The 22,628-nt window shown below is 48.2% G+C and overlaps 1 protein-coding gene across 4 annotated transcripts in view; it reads right to left on the bottom strand.

Moving 5' to 3' along the window:
* Positions 1–317: 317 nt before the first annotated feature.
* Positions 318–22,628, bottom strand: part of LOC144174700 (scavenger receptor class B member 1-like) — a 93,696-nt gene continuing 71,385 nt past the window's right edge. For all 4 annotated transcript variants that reach the window (XM_077703523.1, XM_077703526.1, XM_077703525.1 and 1 more), the window contains 14 exons: positions 21,886–22,026; positions 21,463–21,560; positions 20,192–20,349; positions 16,929–17,070; positions 15,910–16,215; positions 14,717–14,808; positions 14,544–14,593; positions 13,579–13,645; positions 12,870–13,042; positions 11,017–11,135; positions 10,236–10,309; positions 6,039–6,090; positions 5,823–5,959; positions 318–1,780 (listed from right to left, as the gene is read on the bottom strand). In XM_077703523.1, coding sequence (XP_077559649.1) covers positions 1,531–1,780; positions 5,823–5,959; positions 6,039–6,090; positions 10,236–10,309; positions 11,017–11,135; positions 12,870–13,042; positions 13,579–13,645; positions 14,544–14,593; positions 14,717–14,808; positions 15,910–16,215; positions 16,929–17,070; positions 20,192–20,349; positions 21,463–21,560; positions 21,886–21,904 — 1,737 coding nt within the window. In that variant the 5' untranslated portion in view covers positions 21,905–22,026 and the 3' untranslated portion in view covers positions 318–1,530. The remainder of the gene's footprint in view (positions 1,781–5,822; positions 5,960–6,038; positions 6,091–10,235; positions 10,310–11,016; positions 11,136–12,869; positions 13,043–13,578; positions 13,646–14,543; positions 14,594–14,716; positions 14,809–15,909; positions 16,216–16,928; positions 17,071–20,191; positions 20,350–21,462; positions 21,561–21,885; positions 22,027–22,628) is intronic.

Here is a 22,628-nt window from a genome sequence, read left to right on the forward strand (position 1 = left end):
AAGTAGCTAAAAACGAGGGGAAGCAATTCTAAACATATCAGTGGTTCAAGGGCAATTATCTGTGGCCAAAATTGTTTGAGGCTCGCCCCTTGGGTCTGCAACAAGCTTCATGCATTACAGTCAGCTCTAATTATTTCGGCTCCAGTTATGCCACTAAAACTTAGCAGAATTGAGCAGGAAATCAAATCACCCGAGGTTCTACCACATAGCTCTTCACCTATAGAAACACCTCAGAACATGATTGAATGAGGTGATAAAATGAGGTAGAATTAATGAGAGCTGACTGCCAAAAAGTCAGCAGTCACAAGCAAAAAAAGTCTCCAGATGTTTTTTTTATTAAGACTTACAATTTTTACACACTAAAGACATCCCACCTGCTCTATCACAGCCGTAAAAAGGAGAAAAACTTACAGCGTTGCTTCTGGAATGTGGTTGAAGACTGTTGGCAGAAACAACTTAGGAAATCAGGAACAGACCTAACTATGTATGGGCACTGCTAGATGGCTGCTTGTCTATTTGCGAAAAAGAAGTGTACACAGCACACTATAAGTCTCATGTATCTGGTTTAAATTTTTGACGGGGGGTATCCAAAACTTTTTGGTGTTTTGTTATCTGGACATGCTGAGAAGTTCGACCTGGAGTTTTATACCCGTAATTGAGTGATAGAATTGTCAGGAAGAGGTATTGTTGCTGAGATTGCGTAGTGTTTGCATATTCAGTGCAGAGAGGAGACAGATCTTTCAATTACCATTGCATCTTGAAGGCAAAAGGTCATTGGCACCCTAAGAATTTTTGTTATAATTCTACACTAAGCTTTGAAAGCTACTCTACAAGGTCAATACAAGCTCATCAGTCTTATAACCAGGCTGCATAGTGTCCAGTTTGTACTTAAACATAAGGCACAGAGGGTATACACTTTTAATGAAGTCCTTATCATAGACAAATGTGGCAATCTTCATTCCAGCTTGTTTACAGCCACAGGTTCCATTAGACCATCATCAGTTGAGCTGGCACCTTGTATATGCAGCTGCACATATCGTACACAATATCTGTGCCATATTGTTTATCTATAGTTAAAACTGATATACAGGTCACTCGTGTTAGCCGAACTGCTATCATAAGGCTCCTTTCTACCTGTCGATAAACATCAAAATGGACTGCATAAAAAAGAGACAAACACGAAAATGGCAGTTCCATTTGGTTACTCAGGAGCATTGCTATTACGCTGTACACTGAGTACAGGCATATGGCATTTTTATGACATTACAGCACCGCACCTGGCCCATGCCCTCAGTGAAGGCCACAGTTACTTTGGCAGCAGTCCTATTAAACACAGAGCAGGGCACGTCTTAAGGCGTTCTCTCAAGGCATTCAGTAAAAAAGTGGGAACTATATACACAATCGCTCTTAGTTCTCAAGTGATCCTTTGCAAAACAAGTAGTAGAACACAGTGTCTCTGTTGCCCATTAGGGGAGTATTATGTACAAGAGATATCTTGCAGTCTTAGATATCTTGTAGACATCTTGCGGGTCACGTCTTGTAGATGTCCGCCTCTGCTGGTGCAGATGGGTCAGAAGCCCTCCTGGTGTTCTTGAGCTCATTGATGAAGTTGTTGCGTACAGCCGTGATCCCGAATGAGTTGGGGAGGCGATCAAGGCCATTCTGAAGAATCTTTTCAACTTTGTTTGGAAGCATTTCGACGCACGGGACGTCCGTGGACTTCTTGGCATCCCCGTCAATGGGCTGCACTTTGGTGATCTCTTGTCTCTTGGTGCGGGGTCTGGAACAGAGAAAAAGATGTCGGGGTGAATAAAGCTGGTAGCAGGCTCTGCTGCACACAATTTGTCGGTCACATCGATTATAAATTGTGGACATTGCAAAACTCTATCAACAGAACCTTGACCTCCATTAGATGCATACCATCCGTTAAAAAGAGATGTAAAATACAGAGCATTCCGTTCAACAAGGATTATACTGATTTGAGAAAAGATGGGTTGCATTCGAAACAAAAAAATGTGTCAAGTAGTGGCTCCTGAGTGTTAGATTTTGTGAAATTTCACGCACAGGGATTTTGGCTGGTCAGGTTGTACAAATGCTCATGAATTGCACATCTGTTCAAGTAACTTCAAAGCAGTTTTTAGTGAACCACAAGCATTCTTATTTGCAATAAAACACTAACCCCCATATTTACTGCGTGTGCCTCATTTTAGATGAAGACCGAACATAGTAGGGGATGTACTAATCTAGGTAGCACATTATGCAGAATTATATGTACGTAAAAGTCTTCATAGAGATATAACATCTGAAGTTATATCAAGTGTCCAATAAGCAGCCAGTTTATAAAAAGGTGTTTGACAAAAATGCGAGCAGTTGTAAATTGCTTGACATGTATGAAAGCTACATGTGGTCGGAGATAGTATAAAACACTTAAAGGAGTACTGACACAAACTTTTGAAGCCGGGATAACTTCGGAGATAGATTGGTGTGAACACGCATACCTCATCTGCAATATAGCAGCGGCAAATACAGCCTAGGACATATTTAAAATCAATTTTAAAGTGTGCGAAACGCAACCGAGCAGCCAGCGATGGACCTCGCGCAATCTACATTCCCAGGATGGGAAGTAAATAAACAACATCTAAACACGTCACAAGTTTGTGTTGGCCGCTTCCGCACTGCCGGCGTTTCTCGCCGGTTCGCCGCTCCGATCGGAGGTCGGAACTTTTGTTCTAGAGTTCTACTGCGATTCGAGGCACTCAATTTCTATTGCTTTTTCTTACACTGGCGGCGAAAACGCGCCAGGGATACGAAAAGCGCACTGAGCGAGCCGTGCAGTCGCTGCGTAGGCGGCGGCCACGGCCGCGAAATGGCGCAGGCCGGCGCAGGTAGCTTGAGCGATAGCTTGTTACCGCTACACGAAACGGTACTCGCGTCAAGTCCCAAACAAGGCAGCACATACGAGAAAGGAGTTAATTGTACGATGGCGAATTGCATTAAAAATCGTCATCTGCACCGCTTACGAGATAGTAATCGAATATCCGCCGCAGTGTCAAGCCTAACACATCTGTAGGCTACAGATGTGTTAGGCTTGACAGACTGTAGGCAGACCTGTAGGCAGACCGGCCGGCTACTCCCAGCGCGCGTCTCCACACCCACTGCCTCGAGCGCCGGGCGTCGTTCTCTAGCCGCGGCAGCAATTTGCACTCGCGGCGCCTTGATCACGTCCACGGTCGCTTTTAATTAAGCGGCTGACGAGATCAATACGTAGGGGCATTAGAAGAAACTGCTGCCGACGCGGAATCGACAGTGCTACGGCAGCTCTGCTCTGATATTTGTCCGACAGTTACGTGGGCAGCTTTGTCTATGCCAAATGCAGCCTTTCGCGGCACCCGCTGAAACCGAAACTGCGACTGGCCGCATTAAAAAACGCCTTTAATTAAACAACCGCCGCGCGCTGGAGCAAATGAGGTTTCTAGACGTGATGAATAGGTCATTAGCCACTTATCGCAACAACAACAAAAAAAAAAAAAACAAGATGCAAAGTTTTTGTGTCAGTGCCTCTTTAAAAGTGGTTAAAGGGAAGCTGAAGCGCTTTCCAAAAAATTTGAGTTAGATTAACAGTTATATAGTTTCTTGCGCGCTGATTCCGAATATCACATTTAAATTTATCGTACATGAGTCCAAGTGGCATTTATCTTGCAAAAAGCGCGGCCCCGTTTGAAAGACGCGCGCTTTTCGTCTTTTGACGCCCCTGATTGGTTGCGCCAGTCATGACGTCAGAGGAGGACACCCTTCGGCCGCGCGGGTTGTCAGAAGCATTGCGAACGATCGCACGGTTGCCTTTGCGGCAATTTAGCTTGCAGTTTAATTTTCGCACATGACTGGAAGTTTGTTTTATATTTTCCCGTGCGGTTGGTTCAATTATCTTGGAGCTTAAATTTGCTTTACACGACAGACAACCCCAAAGAAGTGACTGTGACGTCGACTAGTGGGTTCCATCAAAATATTTTTGAATTAGGCAACCAGCATAGGGGGATTTTATACCTTATGTTAATATTAGGTACTGCCTTAACTGTTTCTTATTATACACAAAACCATTTATGTCGAAGATTAATGGGCGTTTTCTAAACAATGTACCAGCGAAAAGCACGTACGTGCACTGCGCGAAAAAATAGCGTTCATGCGCTGTAAACGTATATGCGAGACACATCTTGCCGGTACACGCATAAACCAACAAGCAGACTCTGCTTCCGCATTTCCTTTGTTCGTTGTCGCCCACCATACTCATCCCCGTCATCCCCGTACACAGACCCACACGCGCGCGCCATTTCGGCAGCGGCGCTACGGCGCCTCCGCGATTGCTAGCTGCACTTCGATGAGTGGCGTCTTACTGCTTCACATGCATTTATTCTGAAAACACTGCAGCATACTAGTGCCTGCTCAGCATTACTGGCTGTAGTAGGGCTTGATTTTCGCTTGTGCGTTGCGCATTCTGCTACAATATTACGGCCACCTCGTTATAATTAACAGACCAGTCGGACAAGGCAGTTACGTTGTAGTTACGTTACTTTAGATAACAATCACCAAACGCTTGTGATAATGAATCGTTGGCCTGTTTCAGCATTACTAGATTTAAGCATTTACCGCGCTAGTCGGACAGAGGCCGTATATTTACTCTTCGCTCCAAATTTTTTTAGTATCATCATTATATATATCACCGACTATCACTGGAGCACACTTGAGGTTCAGTGACAACAAGTGCTTGCCAGGTTATAATATGCAGCCACACAGAATCTTGGACGAAAAATTAGGCCCCCGCAGTCAACACAAATTATGGCACGGTGGTGGTTCGGAGTGGTGTTTTTTTTTTTTAATTCCAGACAAACATCACCTTATCGTGACATGCATACTTGCAAAATAAGTAATCTGTGGTTTTGGTTCTTTTACTGTGTAAGAATACTGTTTAATTACCTCTCAGCAGGGAGAGAACTTCTATCAGGATTGGCCCCTTGTTTTAGTTTCGCCAAAAAATTGTTTTTTTAACACTGCCCTGAGCCCATAGGGAAAGAAAACCGACGCGTTTAACGAAAAAAGTATTTCCTGAACAAATGTGACTTGGTTTCTGGAATGGAACGAAACATCCCCGGCCAAAGTTCAGCAGTATTTCCCATCCTTCTTAAATCTAGAATCTAATGTGAACATTCACGTCCGTCGCATAAAAAAAAAAATCCGCATTGGAGCGTTTACAAAGTATTTAACGTAGTATAGTATATTCTCTGTCATCAAGCACAGCCACCTCGGCTGTCGCTTCCGTATGTTATCAAGCATCCCGGCGTGGCATTATTCTGCTTAGGAATACGGCATGATAACGTATGCCTCGTTTGGCGTTCGTGCATACTTTTTGAACACGAAAATTGTACAAATGAGTGCTATCAACCACAACAACAACAAGTATCATTCACAAGGAAACACGGCGAAAAGAGCATGGCCGAGGCGGCCGATCCGGCCGGAAGTCCAGGTATGACGTTTTTCAGCCGGTTTTCGCCCGCGCTCTGCGGTCTTCCGGCATCGCGCGGCGAGATGGGGGCGGGGCATCGGGCCACTTTTGTTTGCTCATTGCGCCGCTTCTATTGCATGTATTGCGAAAATATTTCGTACACATGAACTATTCAATGTGTACTTGCGGCTAGTCAACTTTTCTTTTAATTCTAAAACCGCTTCACCTTCCCTTTAAGCAGCAGTGGTGTCGCACATAAAAATTTCATATCCAAATTTACAACAATCCATGGCTTCATGAATAAATAAACTGAGTCGATTCGCACCTGAACAGCAAGAAGGTCGAAGCGGCTAACAGGACGGAACCAATGACGATGAGACCGACGGCTCCCCACTGTGAGTACTCGGGCAGCTGAACGATGGTCTTCAGCAGGTTGACCGTGGGATCCCTGGCTTCGACATGCTGCACCACACAGCAAAGCGTCAAAGACTGACTTCCTCCACTCGCAGCATTTACAGGCAGGCCCAAGAGAAACACTTACAGTTTCCTGCCAGAAGAGCGGGAGCACGCCCTCAGCGACGCGTGAAAAAGGCCTGCATCAGAGAGGACATCTGTTACTGCGAGGCAGTGGGGTTGGATTTGGGGGATGGGGCTGACGAGTATGTAGAGTTAAAATTTTTGCCAGAATGATTAGCAGTTTGCTTTGTACAGAAATGGCTCGGTGGCCGTACGAATCAGAACGCTTGGGCAGTAGCTACTAGCTAGGCACCTCCCTCCAAATGTTAATATGACCCTCCCCACTGAGGGGTGTGTAGGGAGGGGTTAGAACCCAATTGGTTAACCTCCTGCTCCTTTTTTCCTACTTTATAGTATACCCAGCAAACAAAATCTTGGATATGCTGGTGCTTGTTAGAAAAGAGGTTACACCTTGTTAATTATAGAGTTAAGATGTTACGGTTGGTTAAGTTCCGTGTAAATATGTACGGAAAAGACAGGTAATACCCCTGTCACACGGGCACTTTCAATCGCGATTGAGTCGATCCGGATCGAGCTCAATCCGGATCGGGCGCATGCTACACGGCAGTTTCAATCGCGATCGAGCTCCATCCCGCTCGAACTCAATCCTGGTTTCTCAAGCGCGATCGAGGCTTCCAAGCGCGATCGAACGAAAGCGGCGATACTCTCGTCCCCGATCAGTAATGGCACAGAATGTGACAACTTCAACTAACGCCACAAATTGTGTCAAACAACTTGACCCAAATAAGCGAGAGGTAATATTTACATAGTTACGTATACCTACGACCGCGCGAAGTTACGAGACGCCGGCCGCAATTATATTGTTAGCGCCATCTGGCGTACACGAGTGCAACCCGTGCAACTTCTCGATCGCGATTGAAACGTGCAGTGTACAGGGTTGCCACTGGTGGCGACTTTTCGCCAAATTGGCGACTTTGAGAGGCCAGTGGCGCCCGAAAATCACAAATGGCGACATGGCGATTTTATGGCGAATTTCGGCTTGGGACTCTCGCTCCCCCACTTCTCTTTCTCCGTCCGTCCCGACGGCTCTGCCCAACGCCACCTAGAGGAAATTCTTTCCAGTCTAGGTGGCGTTGCTCTGCCTAGTCGGTGTTGCTTTGACACGGCCGCAATACCTCTGCGCGTGATGCGGTCATGCGGTGTTCGAAAGTTTCAGTCGTCTCTGTTCAGTGTCTTATTTCGCCCGAGGCGTGGGCATGTCGAGGCGGCGGCGTGGGGGTTGGCATCGGGGGTCAGAAAGCGGGGTCGTAATGTCGATCGTAATTCTGGACTTCCGAAGAAAGTCGCCCGCGGCCCAAAATCACGGGGACACTATGGCTTGGCAGGCGGATAAAACGACATCGACTCCTCCGCCCGTACCATCGAACTGTCAACCTTGCGGCGGCGCCGGCACGCGCCACACCGCTGGCAAGGCTGAACACAGCTCGGCACTCCCTGAGGCGAACAGAACGCTGTTGCAAGACGTACAACATTTCGTCTCCGAACAAAGCGCTATCTCTCGTGTCCAATAAAGCCAGGATTCTCGGCCCGCAATGGTGACACTGATGAACGGAGCAGGCCCTCCGACGGGGTAACCCGGGCGGCTTAGGGAGGATCGAACGGGCTTTCCCATGCTTTCCCGCTCGGCCGGCACCTGCGTTTCCCACCTGCGCCGGCGGCTGGGAGCAGTTGCGCTTGATGTGGCCCTCTTTTCTGCAACGAAAACAGCGCAGCCCACCACGGGTATTCCCGCGATTGGCATCCCTTGGAGTGTCTCCGCCTGCCGCCGGACCTGGGAGTTCAGGGCGGTTGTTGCAGGCTTTTTCCTGGCATTGGCCGTGTGGCGTCCGTAAGTGTATGGGTCCAAAGCTCGTTCGCTAATTTCCAACAGACCTTTGTCTTCCGCTCCCACTGCGTGGGCGGCGTCCGGCGGGTGGCGAGAAAAAGAGGAAGCTCCCTTCCACGCGCAGCGGGGCTCAAGAGCCTGGCTTGCCGGAGGAAGAGGGCGATACGCTCGGGAAGCGAGTATGTGGCCCTCTATCCGCTTCGCCTCAGCGGCTCGCTCCTCCAGGTCGCCGAACCGAGCGCCGCGCAGGTACGCCGCAAAAGTGGGTTGCTCCTGCCTGATAACCCTCTCGACGCGTTCATCGTTCGGGGCTGTCGGTTCGGCGATTTGATATAGCTTATCCATAATCCGCACAAACACTAGGAGGGATTCCTAGGGAGCTTGTGTGCGCAGCTCCAGTTCACGCCGCGTCCTCCGATGGCAGTCCACTGGAAGAAATTAGCGACGGAAGGCCGCCTTGAGTTCATTGAACGTGGCGAATCGGTGACCGGCAACCTGGTACCACTGCGCTGCTCGCTTCGTAAGCACGACTGGCACGACACGAGCGAGCATATCGCTGTCGCTGAGTCCCATGGCTGTCTGGTAGTGCGTGAGAGCCTCAGCGAAGTTGGTCACGCTGATGGTATCCTCGTAACCGCGGTAAACTGGTATTTCCAGCCTCACCAGTAGCCTTGACAGCTTCGGTGCCTCCGCCTGAAAGGGACTCGATCAAGCTACTGGCTTGCTGCAACAACGAGGTTGCATCTAGGGGAGCATCTCCGTTAGGAACGACTGCGTGCGCGGCGAGGGGTCCGCGGCGGGGCGAGAAAATTCTCGCTGGTCGTTCGGTGGCTCGGCGGCCGGATTGTCCGGAGATTTCGTGCGCCCAGCCCGCTGGTGTTGGCGAGTGGCGCTTACCGAGCCTCCGCTGCCCCCGCGTAGGCTACGACACCGTACATGGTCTACTGCCGCGTTGCTCCCGAAAACGGGTGGCCTGTGCGACAAGAAAGCCTCTCTAGTGCGACCCAGGCCTTCAGCGGTGACGTAGCCGGTGTGAAACGGCGCGGGGCCACCGCGCGCTCCGAGAGTGGCGAGTACGGAGCGCACAAGAGTACGGAGAGCTCCCGCTCGAGCCTCGAAGAGCAGCGCGCTCCCCAAGCTGTGGTTGTGCTGGTTGTGCCACAGTCACAGTCTCGCAGAACAGGGAGGATTGCTGCACCACGGCCGCGGCCGCCTGCGTGCAAACCCCCGCCAAAGTGAGCTTTTCCCGCCAAAGTGATGATGATGATGATGATCAAAGGCCTCCCCTTTGAATCGGCGTAACGGCATGCGCCATCTAGCCTATCTTAGTAACTTAAATTTAGTTAACCCTCAACTCAGATTTCTTTTTAATTCTGCCCTGCCGCTACCCCTGCTTGGGATGACACTTTATCGACTTCTTTGCTTTTTTTCCACCAATACAACAGCCGCTGCTTACTCCATAGTGGGCTTTTCCTGCGGCGCCGGCTAACGGCTAGTCGAAGAACCAGGCATTATGAAGCGTACCATACGACTGGCATTGAAAAACATCAATACAATATAAGTGTTTTGAACGTTGCTGATTTTTATGGGGTTATACAAAATTGGGAGCTTTTATTTTTAGTCGTTGCCGTAGACATCTAGTGTGGCGACACTGTTGGCGAATTCTAAAGCAAAAATGGCGACTTTCGGCGACTTTTTGCTGGCCGTCTGGCGATATTGACCTAAAACTCAGTGGCAACCCTGGCAGTGTAGCAGCGGCACTGCGTCGAGCGCGCTCGAAAACTCGATCGCGATTCACTTCAATCGCGATTGAAAGTGCCCGTGTGACAGGGGTATAAGAGGAGTCTGTGATCTTTGCTATAGCTTACCTAGTTACCCAACGCTCAAATCAGCCCTGCAATGTACCAGCTAGCCCGCATCAACAGCTTAAAATCTTACTGGTGCCACAAGGCAAAAAGTGCTGATAGGCAGCTCGCTTTCTCTGTCAAGGGTCGTTATTTTATAGGGCTGGCAATATGACTTGAATCTACAGATTTATAAGCTCCCAGTTACACTGTTGTGACATGCGTGATTGATTGATTGATTGATTGATTGATTGATTGATTGATTGATTGATTGATTGATTGATTGATTGATTGATTGTAGGCTTTAACGCGCTGACGTACAAGGACAATGAGGCGCGCCGTAGTGGAGGGTTCCGGATTAATTTTGACCACCTGGGGATCTCTAACGTGCGCCGAAATATCGAACACCGGCGCGTTTTTGTTTTTTCGCCTCTATCAGAAAAACGGCGCCGTGGCCGGGTGTTGTGTGATATTTGAGGCCAACTGTTCTCTACTGTTGATAAGACTAACCAGAACAAGGTTGACGACATACCCAAGGCCGAAGACTCGCTCCAAAATCACGCTGATTTGTATCCGGCCTCGGACTTTCACAGTCACCCCGAGTGTCTGCAATAAATGTTTTCACAAAATTAAGGTGCATCAAACTGCGTGCCCAGTGCGCAGTGGATTACTAAAGCGGCATCCTATAAAACAAAAACACATTACTTGCCACCTTGTTTTCAAAGTTTGGTGACAAGAGAGGGAATCACAATGAAAAGTTAGAAGGCAAAACGAAAAATGGCTATGCATTTCAATTACACCGCATAACATTTTGTACATAACTGCATTTCAGGTATGATCCATACTTTTCAACAGATAAGTATTTTAATGGCGCCAGAAGCAATTTGTATACAGTCAGTTCAATGTCTGTCAGCACCTTGTTTTCAACAAAGGTAACTTCAATAAAGGTAACACAGGCACAGAAATGCAATGGAGACCATATACTACATACGCAGATAATATACATACCCCATATTCCAGTAAAGCTATCATAAGTATTCTTTTTTCTAATGGGACTTGTGAAACCAAATTATCCTAAAGGTGTTGTTTTATTTAGAGAGGTACGCACCAAAAATAATGATTTCATAATGCAATTTTCTTGTCTTGAGCCCAAGCACCGCAGCGAAATCAAGGCATTTCAACTTCTAGGGGGAGTAAGACAGTTTTATCCACCTTCCCCCTCTCTTTACGGTTTCGCAGCACTTACAGGCAGGCCCGCAAACACCTGGGCTCGTCGCAGTTGTTTAACGTCCTCAGAAAAAATGGCAACTTACAGGCTCACTGTTGAAGAAAAACTGATGTTTGTCAGCATCAGGATTCATGCCATCAACGTCTGCTTGGTAGGAAGGGTCAGCGAACAGGAAGTGAGGGAATGAGAGCACAAGAGGGGCACCTGCAAACAAAGTACGAAAACAAAGAAAACATAATTAACAATTGTAACGCAAACTGTTCTTTGTCTAGCAGTCCAAGGTTTTGTGGCCACGCGAATTTGAGCAAATATTTTCCAAAAGTGATGGCTGGAGAGGATGTCAGCAGGTAGGGAGAAGCAGGACTTGCATGGGCTGACAGGACAGTGAGGAGGTTAACACACGAATGTGAAGAAGCCAGAAAACAAGAAGGAAAAGCGAGGTGCTGATGTAGCGTTCATTGGTCAACTTCGGTTGCGGAACAACATGGTGGAGAGGGGTTGATAAACCGGAAAGTTTGAGGCGTTACTGTGAGTGGTCTGTATGATTCAATACTGGCTTTGTTGCCTCTGCCTTTCTACATTAAATCCATCCTACTTTCTAGCCGATACCCCGGTATTTGTTTGCTTTATACCAGCTTATCTATTGTCCTCATAAACGATGCCTTATTTAAGGTCCAAGCAGGTTTATCAGCTGCATTGGTATTCCATCCGGGCCCACTGCTGTTTGAGGGGAAACTTTTTGATCTGCTTTTTTCCAATAAAGGTTGCTCAAACTTACTTTCCTTTCCGCGGTCTTCTGTGGCGCTGATATTATCGGTGCGGGCTTCCCTACGATATCTTCCTAAACTTCTCTCTAATTAATCGATGAATATGCGCCAACGCGTGCTCCCCTTCTAAATATTTCCTCTCCTTATCAATCAAGAATTTTTTATTGATATCGCTTTTTGAGCTTAGTAATTTTACATGGTTCTAAAACTTCTTGGGTGCGCTTTTGCGCTTCTTCCGTATTTTTGCCATTCATTGTTCGCTTTTCGGCTTGATCTTTGCTCGCACCATTTTCTGCACTTATAGTCTATCCTCCCCCCCCCCCCCTCCCCCCACCTCCGCACTGTCACCTGCGAGCTCCGGGGCATTAAAAATCTCGTAAATTTGATAGACTGAGAGTGATTATTACCTTATTGGCTCAGTTAAATGGGCAGACAACCGATTTTTGTCGAGTACATTTTCTATATCCCAAATAAAATGGCATCACTTAAAGCACCTAACCCGAAATGGTTTTGCTGATAGCGCCCTAAAACTTTTGTAATCGGAATTTTTTTTCTATGAGCCATACATGCCCCGCCAAAAGGAATGCTGCGAACCACGACAATGAGCCGTGCGGAAACATACGTTTAACGGCACGTGAGATGAAAAGAGGTAATTGAAAACTTGTCTCCGGCCAAAAGAACAATAACGTGCAACTTTTCTTATTCCTTCATGCGGCATTTGAATATTTAACACGTTGAAACTGACAGAGTTGTTTGTACACGTACGGTAGTGTCGCGTTGAGACAACTTTCGGAATTAGGAAAATTTAGCGCAAAATTAAAATGATTTCCTCCTGTTTATTTAGAAATTCCTTGCAGTTACCCCAGTGTATAAAACGATGGCGTTCATATGGGCTAGACGACATGCACTGCCCAAAAATCGCTTGTCCGGCGGGCGACGCGTTCCCGCGCGCGATTTTCCCTCTCCGAAACCAGTCCTGTAGCCTTCATGCTTTATCCTGGATGCCGGCGAACCGGTTTCCATAGTGCGAATACACGTGCGGATACGCGTCCCTCTCGGCTCATGTGTTCGACCCTTTACACCCTAAATCAGGATCCTGGCTCAACTGCGGTACGTCTTCTAACCCCAGAGCTTGGCACCTGTTCAAAGCCAGAGCAACAAAAGGACTCACCTTGCTTGCAAGGCCCCAGGTCGGATCCTCCCTGTGGCAGTGGTCGGCTGCCGGCGAAGCAGCTATTCTCACGAAATTCTTGCCCGGCGTCGAATGCAGAGGCCCCCGCCGCGAAGCGCTTCACCTTTAGGCCTCTGAACGATTCGTATCCGGCACTCTCCATCGGAATGGACCTGCAGGTAGAGACGCGGTCCTTCGCAGCTCAGCGCGTGAACGTCAGTGCTGCTAAGCCTAGTGCGCGGGAGACCTTGAGAAAAGTAAACTGGCCGCGTTTCTGCTTGTTCCACTGTCGAAAGACTGCAGTCTTCTCTGCCAACCCTTCCACCTAACCCCATCTCCGCTCACGGCCTTCTCCTCCTCCGATAAAGTCAATGAAAGTTTGTTCAATGACATTCGATTTTCTTGCTTTCGCAGTGCTTGCGCGCCATCTGTTGGTACAACGCGCATCTTCTTCGTCTTTCATTTCTTGTCCTGCACGAAGCTCTGTTCTTTTGTCACAGTCAGTGCTTTTATCTCGCCTCTCCAGGCATTTTCTAACGACTTTGCGCTCAATAGTATGGCCATGTGTGTTTAAGCAGTTTGCAACAGTCTTGCCTGTCAAGAATTATAACTTTTGGTCCTGCAGCTAAATGGAGTGACAGACAGATAGACAGGCAGGACAAAATGTTGCGTTTAGGTGGCCTTTTTAAAAAAAGTCTAAATCTGGTACCTGCAAATGTCCGGGATAAACACGACTTGCTCGTCGCTCTTTGACAGAGGCGGCCGGAGGTGCCCCACTGAAGAAACATAAAACACGGTACATCAGTGCACGGGCTAAAAAAATAGTATGACACACTTTTTTTTCTTTGCTTTCTTTTTCACAATGCATTCCTGGATGGAAAAATTTTGTGCCAGATAAAATCAGCTTTAGATCTTACGTTATCGTCGATGCACCGTACGCTTAATTTCTCTCTTTTTCTGAGAAGCTGGAACCGAATTTGCGAAAAATTTCAGAAGCTTCGCAGTTTACAATGTTGTACATTGCGAACCAGACCGACCACCATGTTACTCGGAGTTGGGACGCGTAAAATGGACAAAATGTCGTAATGACGTAATGAGCAGAGTTTGTTGTTGATTACTTTTGTGTAATTTTTATAATATAAATAGCTAACAATATCAATGTGGTCACATTTATTAGCTGCTCCCAGAATTTTAACTTGTAGCTTGGTTATGTTGTTAACGGGATACAAGGGCATACGAATAGCCTTCCATATCTTTCCCACTTTTCTCATTTTCTTCAGCTCAGTTTAAAAATTTTAAATTCACATTCGAACTCGCAATTGTCCTTCCTTTTTTGCCAGACCAACTTTTTTCTTTGAACATAAAATCAGGGACGGCCGAGAACGTTTGCTTGAGGTTTTGGTGTAAACAGCTGGCAACATATATTTGGACTCAAACGGTATTTTACATGTTTTTACATAAAATTGGGTGGTGAAAAAAGCACTCGCTTTTTTTCTGAACAAATTTTTTTAGGCCGTTTCATGATCCACAATAGCCCCAGCCAAGTCAGAAAAGTCTTTCGGTGACTTTGAAGGTGTCAAAGAAAGGATAGGTCGTAGCATCTAATAAACAATAGTAATAATAACTATACTAATAATGTATTAATATTTCATTATAATGATAATAAATACATACGTGTTCCTTTCAGCGTGTTGCATTCCTCTCCAGCCCAAACCTGGAGTTTCCTGCACCATGAACCAAATAAAATTACTAGCCCAGAATTCTGGCAGGTGTGCACACCTATCAGGCAGGCCACACTATGCCCATAAAATAGATCAGTAAAAGACAGAAACCGAAAAGAAAATTACCTGTGTTTGTTGTACTCATACACTTTGTTGACTCTGGATATGTCATCTTCACCAGTGAAGATTGTGTACTCCCCGTCGACGGTGTTGTTTTTCTGCGAGGCAAATCGGTAATAGGGTTTATTAAAGAGCTGTGCCCACCGTGTATCACGCATGCATCGAAGCCCGAAAAAAAAAAATAATAAACAGCGGACAGGAATGTGTGTGGACCGGAGAAGCGTATGTGCAGGGGACCCACGTGAACCATGTACCCGAAATGTCCTTTGCCAGGCGTTAAAAGAAGAGCAGAAGCATTTTACTAAGCAGCCACAAGAAAGGAATTGCGCTGAGCCCTCTCGTACGGGTGCTGTTTCCTTCCAGGGGCAGAAAAAGTTTTTAGCACGAAAAAGTGCAAGTAAATAAAGCTTGTGCATCTCACTCTGAAATAAATTTAAATTAACCGCCCCCAGGTGCCTGCAGCAGAATACTAGAGTAATTATAGAATCAGCAAAGGTCCAGCAGAAACGTCGGTTAAGAGTGCATAGTTGTTTGGAAATAAATATTCTAAATATCTGGTTTCATGCGCCGAAGCTGTGAGGTGCAACAGCAAGCTTTTCCTTCTTTCTTATTTTGTTTTTTTTTTCGGACCAATCGGGCACTTACAAAACCACAAAGGATGCGGAAAAGAGAATAATAAACGGCACGCTAAAAGGGTGTCTATGCGGTGAAAAGATTATCAGTAATGAACTACTAATAAAGAAAGCGAAAAACAGATAACCCATGTAACAGGCATAATTAAATGTGTGAAGCGCTTGACCTATTGCCGGGCTCAGTTACGAACATTTTATCTGGTTTGGGATGTACGTCATAAACATGTCAGGGTCCCTGGCGAAACGTCCGCACTTCGCTTGTACCAAAGCAAGGCTCTTCACAGCAGAACTTAAGGCGTTACTGTTCATGCTGATAACTTTGCGCGTGGAAGTTATTCGAGAAGCCCCTGCCATTGATGCAAAGCTTAATTTAGTCAGTTGAAGAAAAAAAAGAAAGGAGAGGAATATTGCGCATTCCCGAAAATACAGATATGTAGGAGTGTCATCCAGGCAGTATACACCATATTTTAAATGTCCACCGCTTCATTTTTTCATCAATAACTTGTTCAATTTTAAGCAAATAAGGGCCACCCGCAACGCCGTATATGAGACTCAAAGTGCGCTCACATTGATCATGTATCCGAACTTTCCGTTGGTGCCCTGGCGGTCGGGGTCGACGAGGGAGCCGAGCATGTCGATAATGGTGCGGTATCCGCGGTTGAAGACGTCGCCAATGTTGAAGCCCGGCTGGCCTGGCCGCGGTCGGCCTGAGTCAATGACGGAGCCCAGAAGCACCAGGATGTCGGGGTAGCCGCCAAAGGTGAGCTGCCCCACGGAGCGGGAGATGAAGATCCGCTGTCCCAGACCAGACAGCGAGAGCGAAGCGATGCCACGCACGATGAAGTTCTGCTCTTTCAGGAGATGTGCCGTTGTCTGCGAGGAACGTCGGAAGCGCGTTGGGAATTCGTGCTGAAAACTGTGCACGATCCACCGCCCAAATCAAACAAAAAATGCATGTCTTATTCAAATTCTTTTTAACACGAAAGGGTTTTATTCCTGGATACACAGATTTCACTAACGTCATATCCGTCACGGAAATGACGCCAGTAGAACGAAGCAAGCGGCCTGTAAAGGATGGACCCTTGCACACAGGGTCTTCTTGCGGCGAAGCAACCTGTACTACTAAAGAGCACATTATGCTTAGGGTTGTCTGTTTTCGGGTTTTATATTTTAACACGACAGTGTTTTATGCCGGGGTACACCAAGATTTCATTGACGGTATATCCGTCACGGAAATTACGCCAGTACACCTTTGCCGGAGCGACCCGCCAGCAGGACGTCGCTAGCCAAGCGCATCCACAAGACAGCCGCCGACCCGCAAATCATGCTCAGCTGCCGATTTCGCTGCACATTTCACTTTCGTGTTTTACCGATTCCTATGACAGAAGAATCAAACACAGTTTTTTTTTAGATTAGGGGACAACCAGATATTAGTTGCTGCCCAGTGGCGAAAGCTTGTGATGGGCAGAGTCCGCGGTCAGCTGTTTTTAATGAAACAGGTCCGCGGAGAAGTTGACCGCAGCTTAAAAAATAAACCCTCTCCACGGAACAATTGTCCTCATCAAAGTACATCAATCCACACTTACCACGAAAGGAACGTTAACCGTCATGATCTCGTCTGTCTCTGGCCCCACGGAGCGACTTCTGTCGAAGTAGAAGCGCTTGGTCTCCTTGTAGGACAGTGTGCCATTGTCATGGAATGTTATGTTATGCTTGATCCACTCAGCTCTGCACAGAGGGTACACACTTTGCTATACGTTTATGTTCGACAACGCCACTGGATCACCCTAAGCACATGCAGCGAAGCAAAACAGTATTATAGCAGATGGAAATGGGATTTAAAGCTTTTTTTTATTTTTACATTTCCGCCAACAAGAAAGGTCACACAAATGCTTTCATAAACAAAGCGCTCATGGTTCGAAATTCTACAATGTCATGAGTACTGCACGTGAGCAAACACCCTTTAAAAATTAGGTATAATTTAACTAAGGCAACGGTGGTCTAAATGGTGCAATACCTGTTAATAAATGCGACACTTTCTCGAAGATATGGAGGAGGACGAGGGGGAGAGAAACAGGCGGAAAGGCCTACCAGCCCACTAATCATAGAATGACAGATTAGACGGTCGAGTGCAGCGTAAACATTAATTTACGGCGTCGTTTATTCGTGCCAGTTTCGGTTTCGACTAAAAAACGCCGAGCGGCCGCCATGACAGGATGTATCACATGACGTCACCATTCTTGCCGCATGGCTGCCTCTCTGGAAGCGCGCGCGAGCGAGCGCACGCGCGCGCCCAGACCAGCCGAGGTCTTCGCCGTCCCCACAGGCCCGGGCAGCATGATGTCAGTTCCAAAACCATGACGTGTACACACGCCCGAGCAGCGCGCGCCAACCACAGCCAGCGCGTCGGCTTCGTCACGGGAGCCCCGACGTCGGCAGTTTGGGGCAAGTAGCACATGATCTCATGTCGGCCCGCTCTGGGCTTTCTCGTGCGGGTGAAGATTAAAATGGATTTTAAATATGTTTCGCTGAACGGTTGCTGTTGAAACTTGCTGGGAGATATCTCCTGATAAAAAGGAAGCGTTTTACATAGTTATCTCAGCTTTGAAATTTCGTGTCAGTACTCCTTTACGATTAGGCGAGTTGGTACATATGCTGTATTCGGGTGGTCGTTTTAGAGCGCTCTGGAGCACTCCGGAAAGCGACTCCGCGTTTGGGTGGTCGAAATCGAGCGCTCGATGTATGTTGGGTTGGTCGTCTGAGAGGGTCCTCCTCCACTCCGAGCGCCTCCGACTGCTGTACACCCAAGTTCCCACTTGGGAGTTCCCACTTGGGGGTCACGTAACCCCGGCCGCCGCGACTCGCCCAAACTCGCCTGCCTAGTCAATGGCGTTTGCTGAGGCCTAGCCAGCGGTTTGTTGTGAGAGTATTTCGACGTTTTTGCTATTACTGAAGGCATCTCCGCATCATGGTGAAACGGAGACGCCTACTGAGTGTAGGGGAATAGTCTCCGCTGCTTCTGCAGCCCGAAATCGATGCCGAGGAGGACAGCAGCTTGTTGAAACATTTGTTGAAGCACCTCGCCCGGCCTGACCGTTTGCAGTAGCCGTGCTGGTCGCGCCTCGGCGCCACGGTCGCGTGGTGATTAAAGCCCCTGCTGATCAGTTTCACCATACCTTTTCTTTCCTTCATGGGTCTCACGTTCGGTAGGGAGCAGTGACTCTTGCTCGGATTGGGGGAAGCGTCCGCATCGGTGTACTCCGAGCTAGAGTTTGAGAGTGACCACCCGAATACAGCTGTAACAGCGCAAACAACACGAGACAGGAAGAAGCGGGCACAAGTACAGCGCTGACTAACAGCTGATCTTTAGTTCCAGTGGTTTGGGTAAACGCATAGGCAAAAAAAAAAAGCAAAAAGAAGGGAACACTAAATTCGCACGTGAACACTTGAGAGGACGGTAGCATCGCATGATAATGACAACATTTTCTTTACGCGTTAATCTACTTACAGAGCGTAAAGAAAATGTAAAGTCATTATCATGCGACGCTCACGCCCTCCCAGGTGTTCACGTGCAAATTCAGTGTTCCCTTCTTTTTTGCTTTTTTTTTTTTTTTACCTATGCGTTTATACAGACCACTGGCAGAAGCAATAAAAAGCAGGTAGTCAGCGCTGTGTTTGTGCCCTCGTCTTTCTGCCTCGTATTGCTTCCGCTATTACTATTAACATGAGGATGGACGGGATGTTAACCATGTGTAGAGCCCGGTTTGCTACCCTGCACCGGGGTAGTGGGTTTCCAGGAATAAAAGAGAGGGCAGGCGGAAAGGTAGAGACAGGATCGTCAAGGCGCGCACTCTAGCCCCGTTAAAGGCACGAGAGATATGAAAGTTGCGCTTACACTATAGTTCCTAACTTCCTACCACAAGCTGCATGCAGTACTGTGGAGGCTACATTGAAGGCAATAGAGCGCCCACTCAGGGGCGCCTAATTAACCATGAAGGAATTTTTGAAAGGACCTTCCAGTCTCCCCTCTCGGTAGGTGGAATCGCAAGGCCCCGGCGCCTATTTTCGCTTTCCTTCGCGGAGGCTACTGACAACAATGTAGCTACCGCAGTGCTGCATGCAGCTTGTGGTATGAACTATAGTTGGAAGCGCACTCGGTATCTTGTAACAATTCACCGCGGAGCATGGAAACTTCACCACCTCGTGCAAATGGCTTAAACACAACAGGACGTATGGTACATTCAGTCGGGAGACGTGCACAGCCGTGACCCGCTTTGACATAAAGATATATGCAACACCCGCCAATAAGATCCAACTCATTGCTACATAGGCGAAAAAAAAATAAAAGAACGGTCGGGGATTTGGCACAGAGGCAATAAGCGTGGCGACGCGAATGTCCAGCACCCAGCGCTTGCAAAACGCTGTGAGTAATCATCATCGGCCGCATAAAAACAAATGTCACGTATAGTTAAAAACGCAAGAGCTAGAAAATGAGTGAGCCAGCGATCAAGCTTGGCTAGCTGACGCATGGAAATAAGCGAGAACGTATATAAGCGTTCATTTGGGGCGAAGGGAACAAGGTGTAACGGCGCGTAGCGATAGCCGAGGCGACTGTACGCGCGCACGCACTCATTAAAGTATAAAAATAATTTCAACTGACAGGGTGACTTCGTGTTTTTCAAAAATAAAAAAGGTTACAACATCCGAGCGGGTGACGGTTTTCGCGCCTGTCTGCGCCCTGCTACTATCATGTAGAAGGTTCAGGTGGAAGGCTTTACTCCCGCACGGTGTTTACTCCCGCGCACTGATCCAAAAGGGAGTATAGGGAAGAACAGCGGAGGAGGCATACCTGTACGTGTACGGTCCGAGTTCCTTGACGGAGGGCTTTTCGCCCAGGAGCACGCCGTTGGGGTTGGTGACGTTGAAGAAGTAGAAGCGGACCATGATTTCTGGGCTCACATCCCTCCACATGGGGAAGGCGCGAGAGTTCTCCGCCAGGGAAACCTCCTGCACACAGCACGTCCAGGGGAACACCTCGCTCATTCCTTTGGCGCACACCGCGGACGTGACAAGGTCGCGCTCGCGATGACAGCGGTTTCCTCATCTCTCTACTTGACGCCGATGACTTTGCCGTACGGCCACTGACATGAGATACTAGGGAGCTTTAGCGTACGCTACGCTAGGGGTGCCGGGTACCGGTACCCGACTGCGCATGCGTGCGCGAATTTTTCGCAACCTAGCCTGGCACTATCATTTATATGGTTATTTTGTCAGCGTAAGACAAGTGTTCCAAAAACCAATATATCGTTCTGTTTTTTAAATATAGAGTTATTACGGAGCGGAGAACCGGTCCCTGTACGGCACCCGGAACACGGTCGGTGCACCTGTGCATGCGCACAGCCGGATTCGCTCCTTCTGCGCACGCGCAGTGCACCGGGCACTGTACCGGGACCAGTTCTTCGCTCTTCTATAACTATCTGTTGTGTTGCCGTTGTGTAACGGAGGAATTTCCCAGCTTTTCTGATGTATGAGCTTTAACAAATATTTTGAAACGTGCCACCCTAAAAAAAAAAGAGAATTTTCTTCATTGTCGTGCTGGCTCTTGGATGCCGTTGAATTTAATTTTTTCATATTTCTATTTTATTTTTATTTTATTCGTCATCATAACGCCACTTCCTCTTTCCCACCCTCTTTGCGCGGCGCGATGGGTTTGCCCTTTGCAAGACTAAATCCAACGACGCCCATGGCCCATGGCTTCCTCCCTGCACTGAACTTGGGATAGCGGAAAACAACGAACAAATCGAGAATTGGAATAAGGCGATTTCATTCTTCTTACGAGGGTTCACTGTAATTGACGAAGACAGGGCGCACCCCCCCCCCCCCCCAGGAGGATTTCGACACCTCCCCCCCCCCCCAGATAGATGCCACAACCACAAACAACCCGCCAAAAAATTTATACCCCCCCCACCCCCCAACATCCCCCCAACACCCCCTCCAGGAGGATTTCGACACACCCCAAAATCGAAATACTGGATAATTCACTGGACGCCGAGTACGTATATCGTATGCAAACACGCAGCAGGCAGCCGCCCGCACTCATGAAGAGAGTAGTGGCCTCACCTTGTTGAGAATAAACCTAAACAGGTGGTCAAAACCAAGGAGGACGGCCACGCCCAAGACCAGGAGCAGCAGAGATACGACGGCGCACACCCACACACCTGCGCAGAGGTCGTTCCCGCCGGTGTAAGGAGCAACAGCGGATAGAAACTCCGCCTTCTATGGGCGCAGCAACAGGTGATATTTCGGCTACGGTTAGTAGAAAGGCTGGAAATGTACTTTATGCGTAACCTAGTTCAGGACGCTATTGTCAAGAGTGCCGCAGCGGGAGTAGGAAGAAAGCATAAGGGTGCTTGGGCCCCTAAAGGAGCTTATGTGTGCGCTGGTGTCTAAGGCTACCTGAAACGATGTGTGCGGACAAATGCAGCCTTTGAGATGCCTGCACCATATAGAGGAAAGCGCATGAATCAAACTATAGCTGCTCACACAGGCGCCGGCCACACATTCTGCTGCTGCTTCCGCCGGATGGGCCCCTGGAGCATGGTCTCTGACGACGTCTCTCCTCGGGAGGCACCTCTACCTCGAACTGCTCGCAGCGAGGGGCCACGGTTGCTCCGGCTGGGGCACCTGCGTATCCAAAGAACAGGGAGACAACCATCAACACGCGCTGCCGACGCCTGCTCTGGGTGTAAGGCACGTGCACAGGGCGCTTGTATGATGGCAGTGCCTGTCTTGAAACGTGCGTTGACATAATTAACAAATGAATAAAACATCAGAAGTCGCTTAGCTTGGCTATGCCAGGATATACGTAGCGTGAGCTAAGGTTCAGCTGGTTATTCTTAGCTTTCCTGGTTGTCTAGGATTAGCTTGATTATCATGCTTACTGCTGCTTCAATGACAAACACACGGTATACGCATTATGTGACACATGTATATTTAGCAAGCGGCTCCAGCGCAGCGTCACCAATCGTCCCAGAGCTAAGCTGGTTCTACGGGCGCACGCCGGTGTTGCTGCGACGCACAAGCCATCGGTTCCACACCCGGCCACCCCTCGCATGATCATCAAGTGGACCGGGCCGCCACGCAGGAAACGGAGGTCGGCGAAGGCGCTGGGCGCGGGGGGTGTGTGAGAGACGCCGGGAAGCGAGCAACGTTCTGTGCGCGTTGTGACGTCACTGCTCCTCGCGCATGCGCAGCACGGCTCTCCAGGAGCCGCCCAAAACTGCTCA

This window comes from Haemaphysalis longicornis, unplaced genomic scaffold (genome assembly GCF_048455015.1).
Source record: "Haemaphysalis longicornis isolate Haplotype H1 unplaced genomic scaffold, Haemaphysalis longicornis Haplotype H1 scaffold_3, whole genome shotgun sequence".
In the NCBI taxonomy this organism is placed as follows: Eukaryota; Metazoa; Arthropoda; class Arachnida; order Ixodida; family Ixodidae; genus Haemaphysalis; species Haemaphysalis longicornis.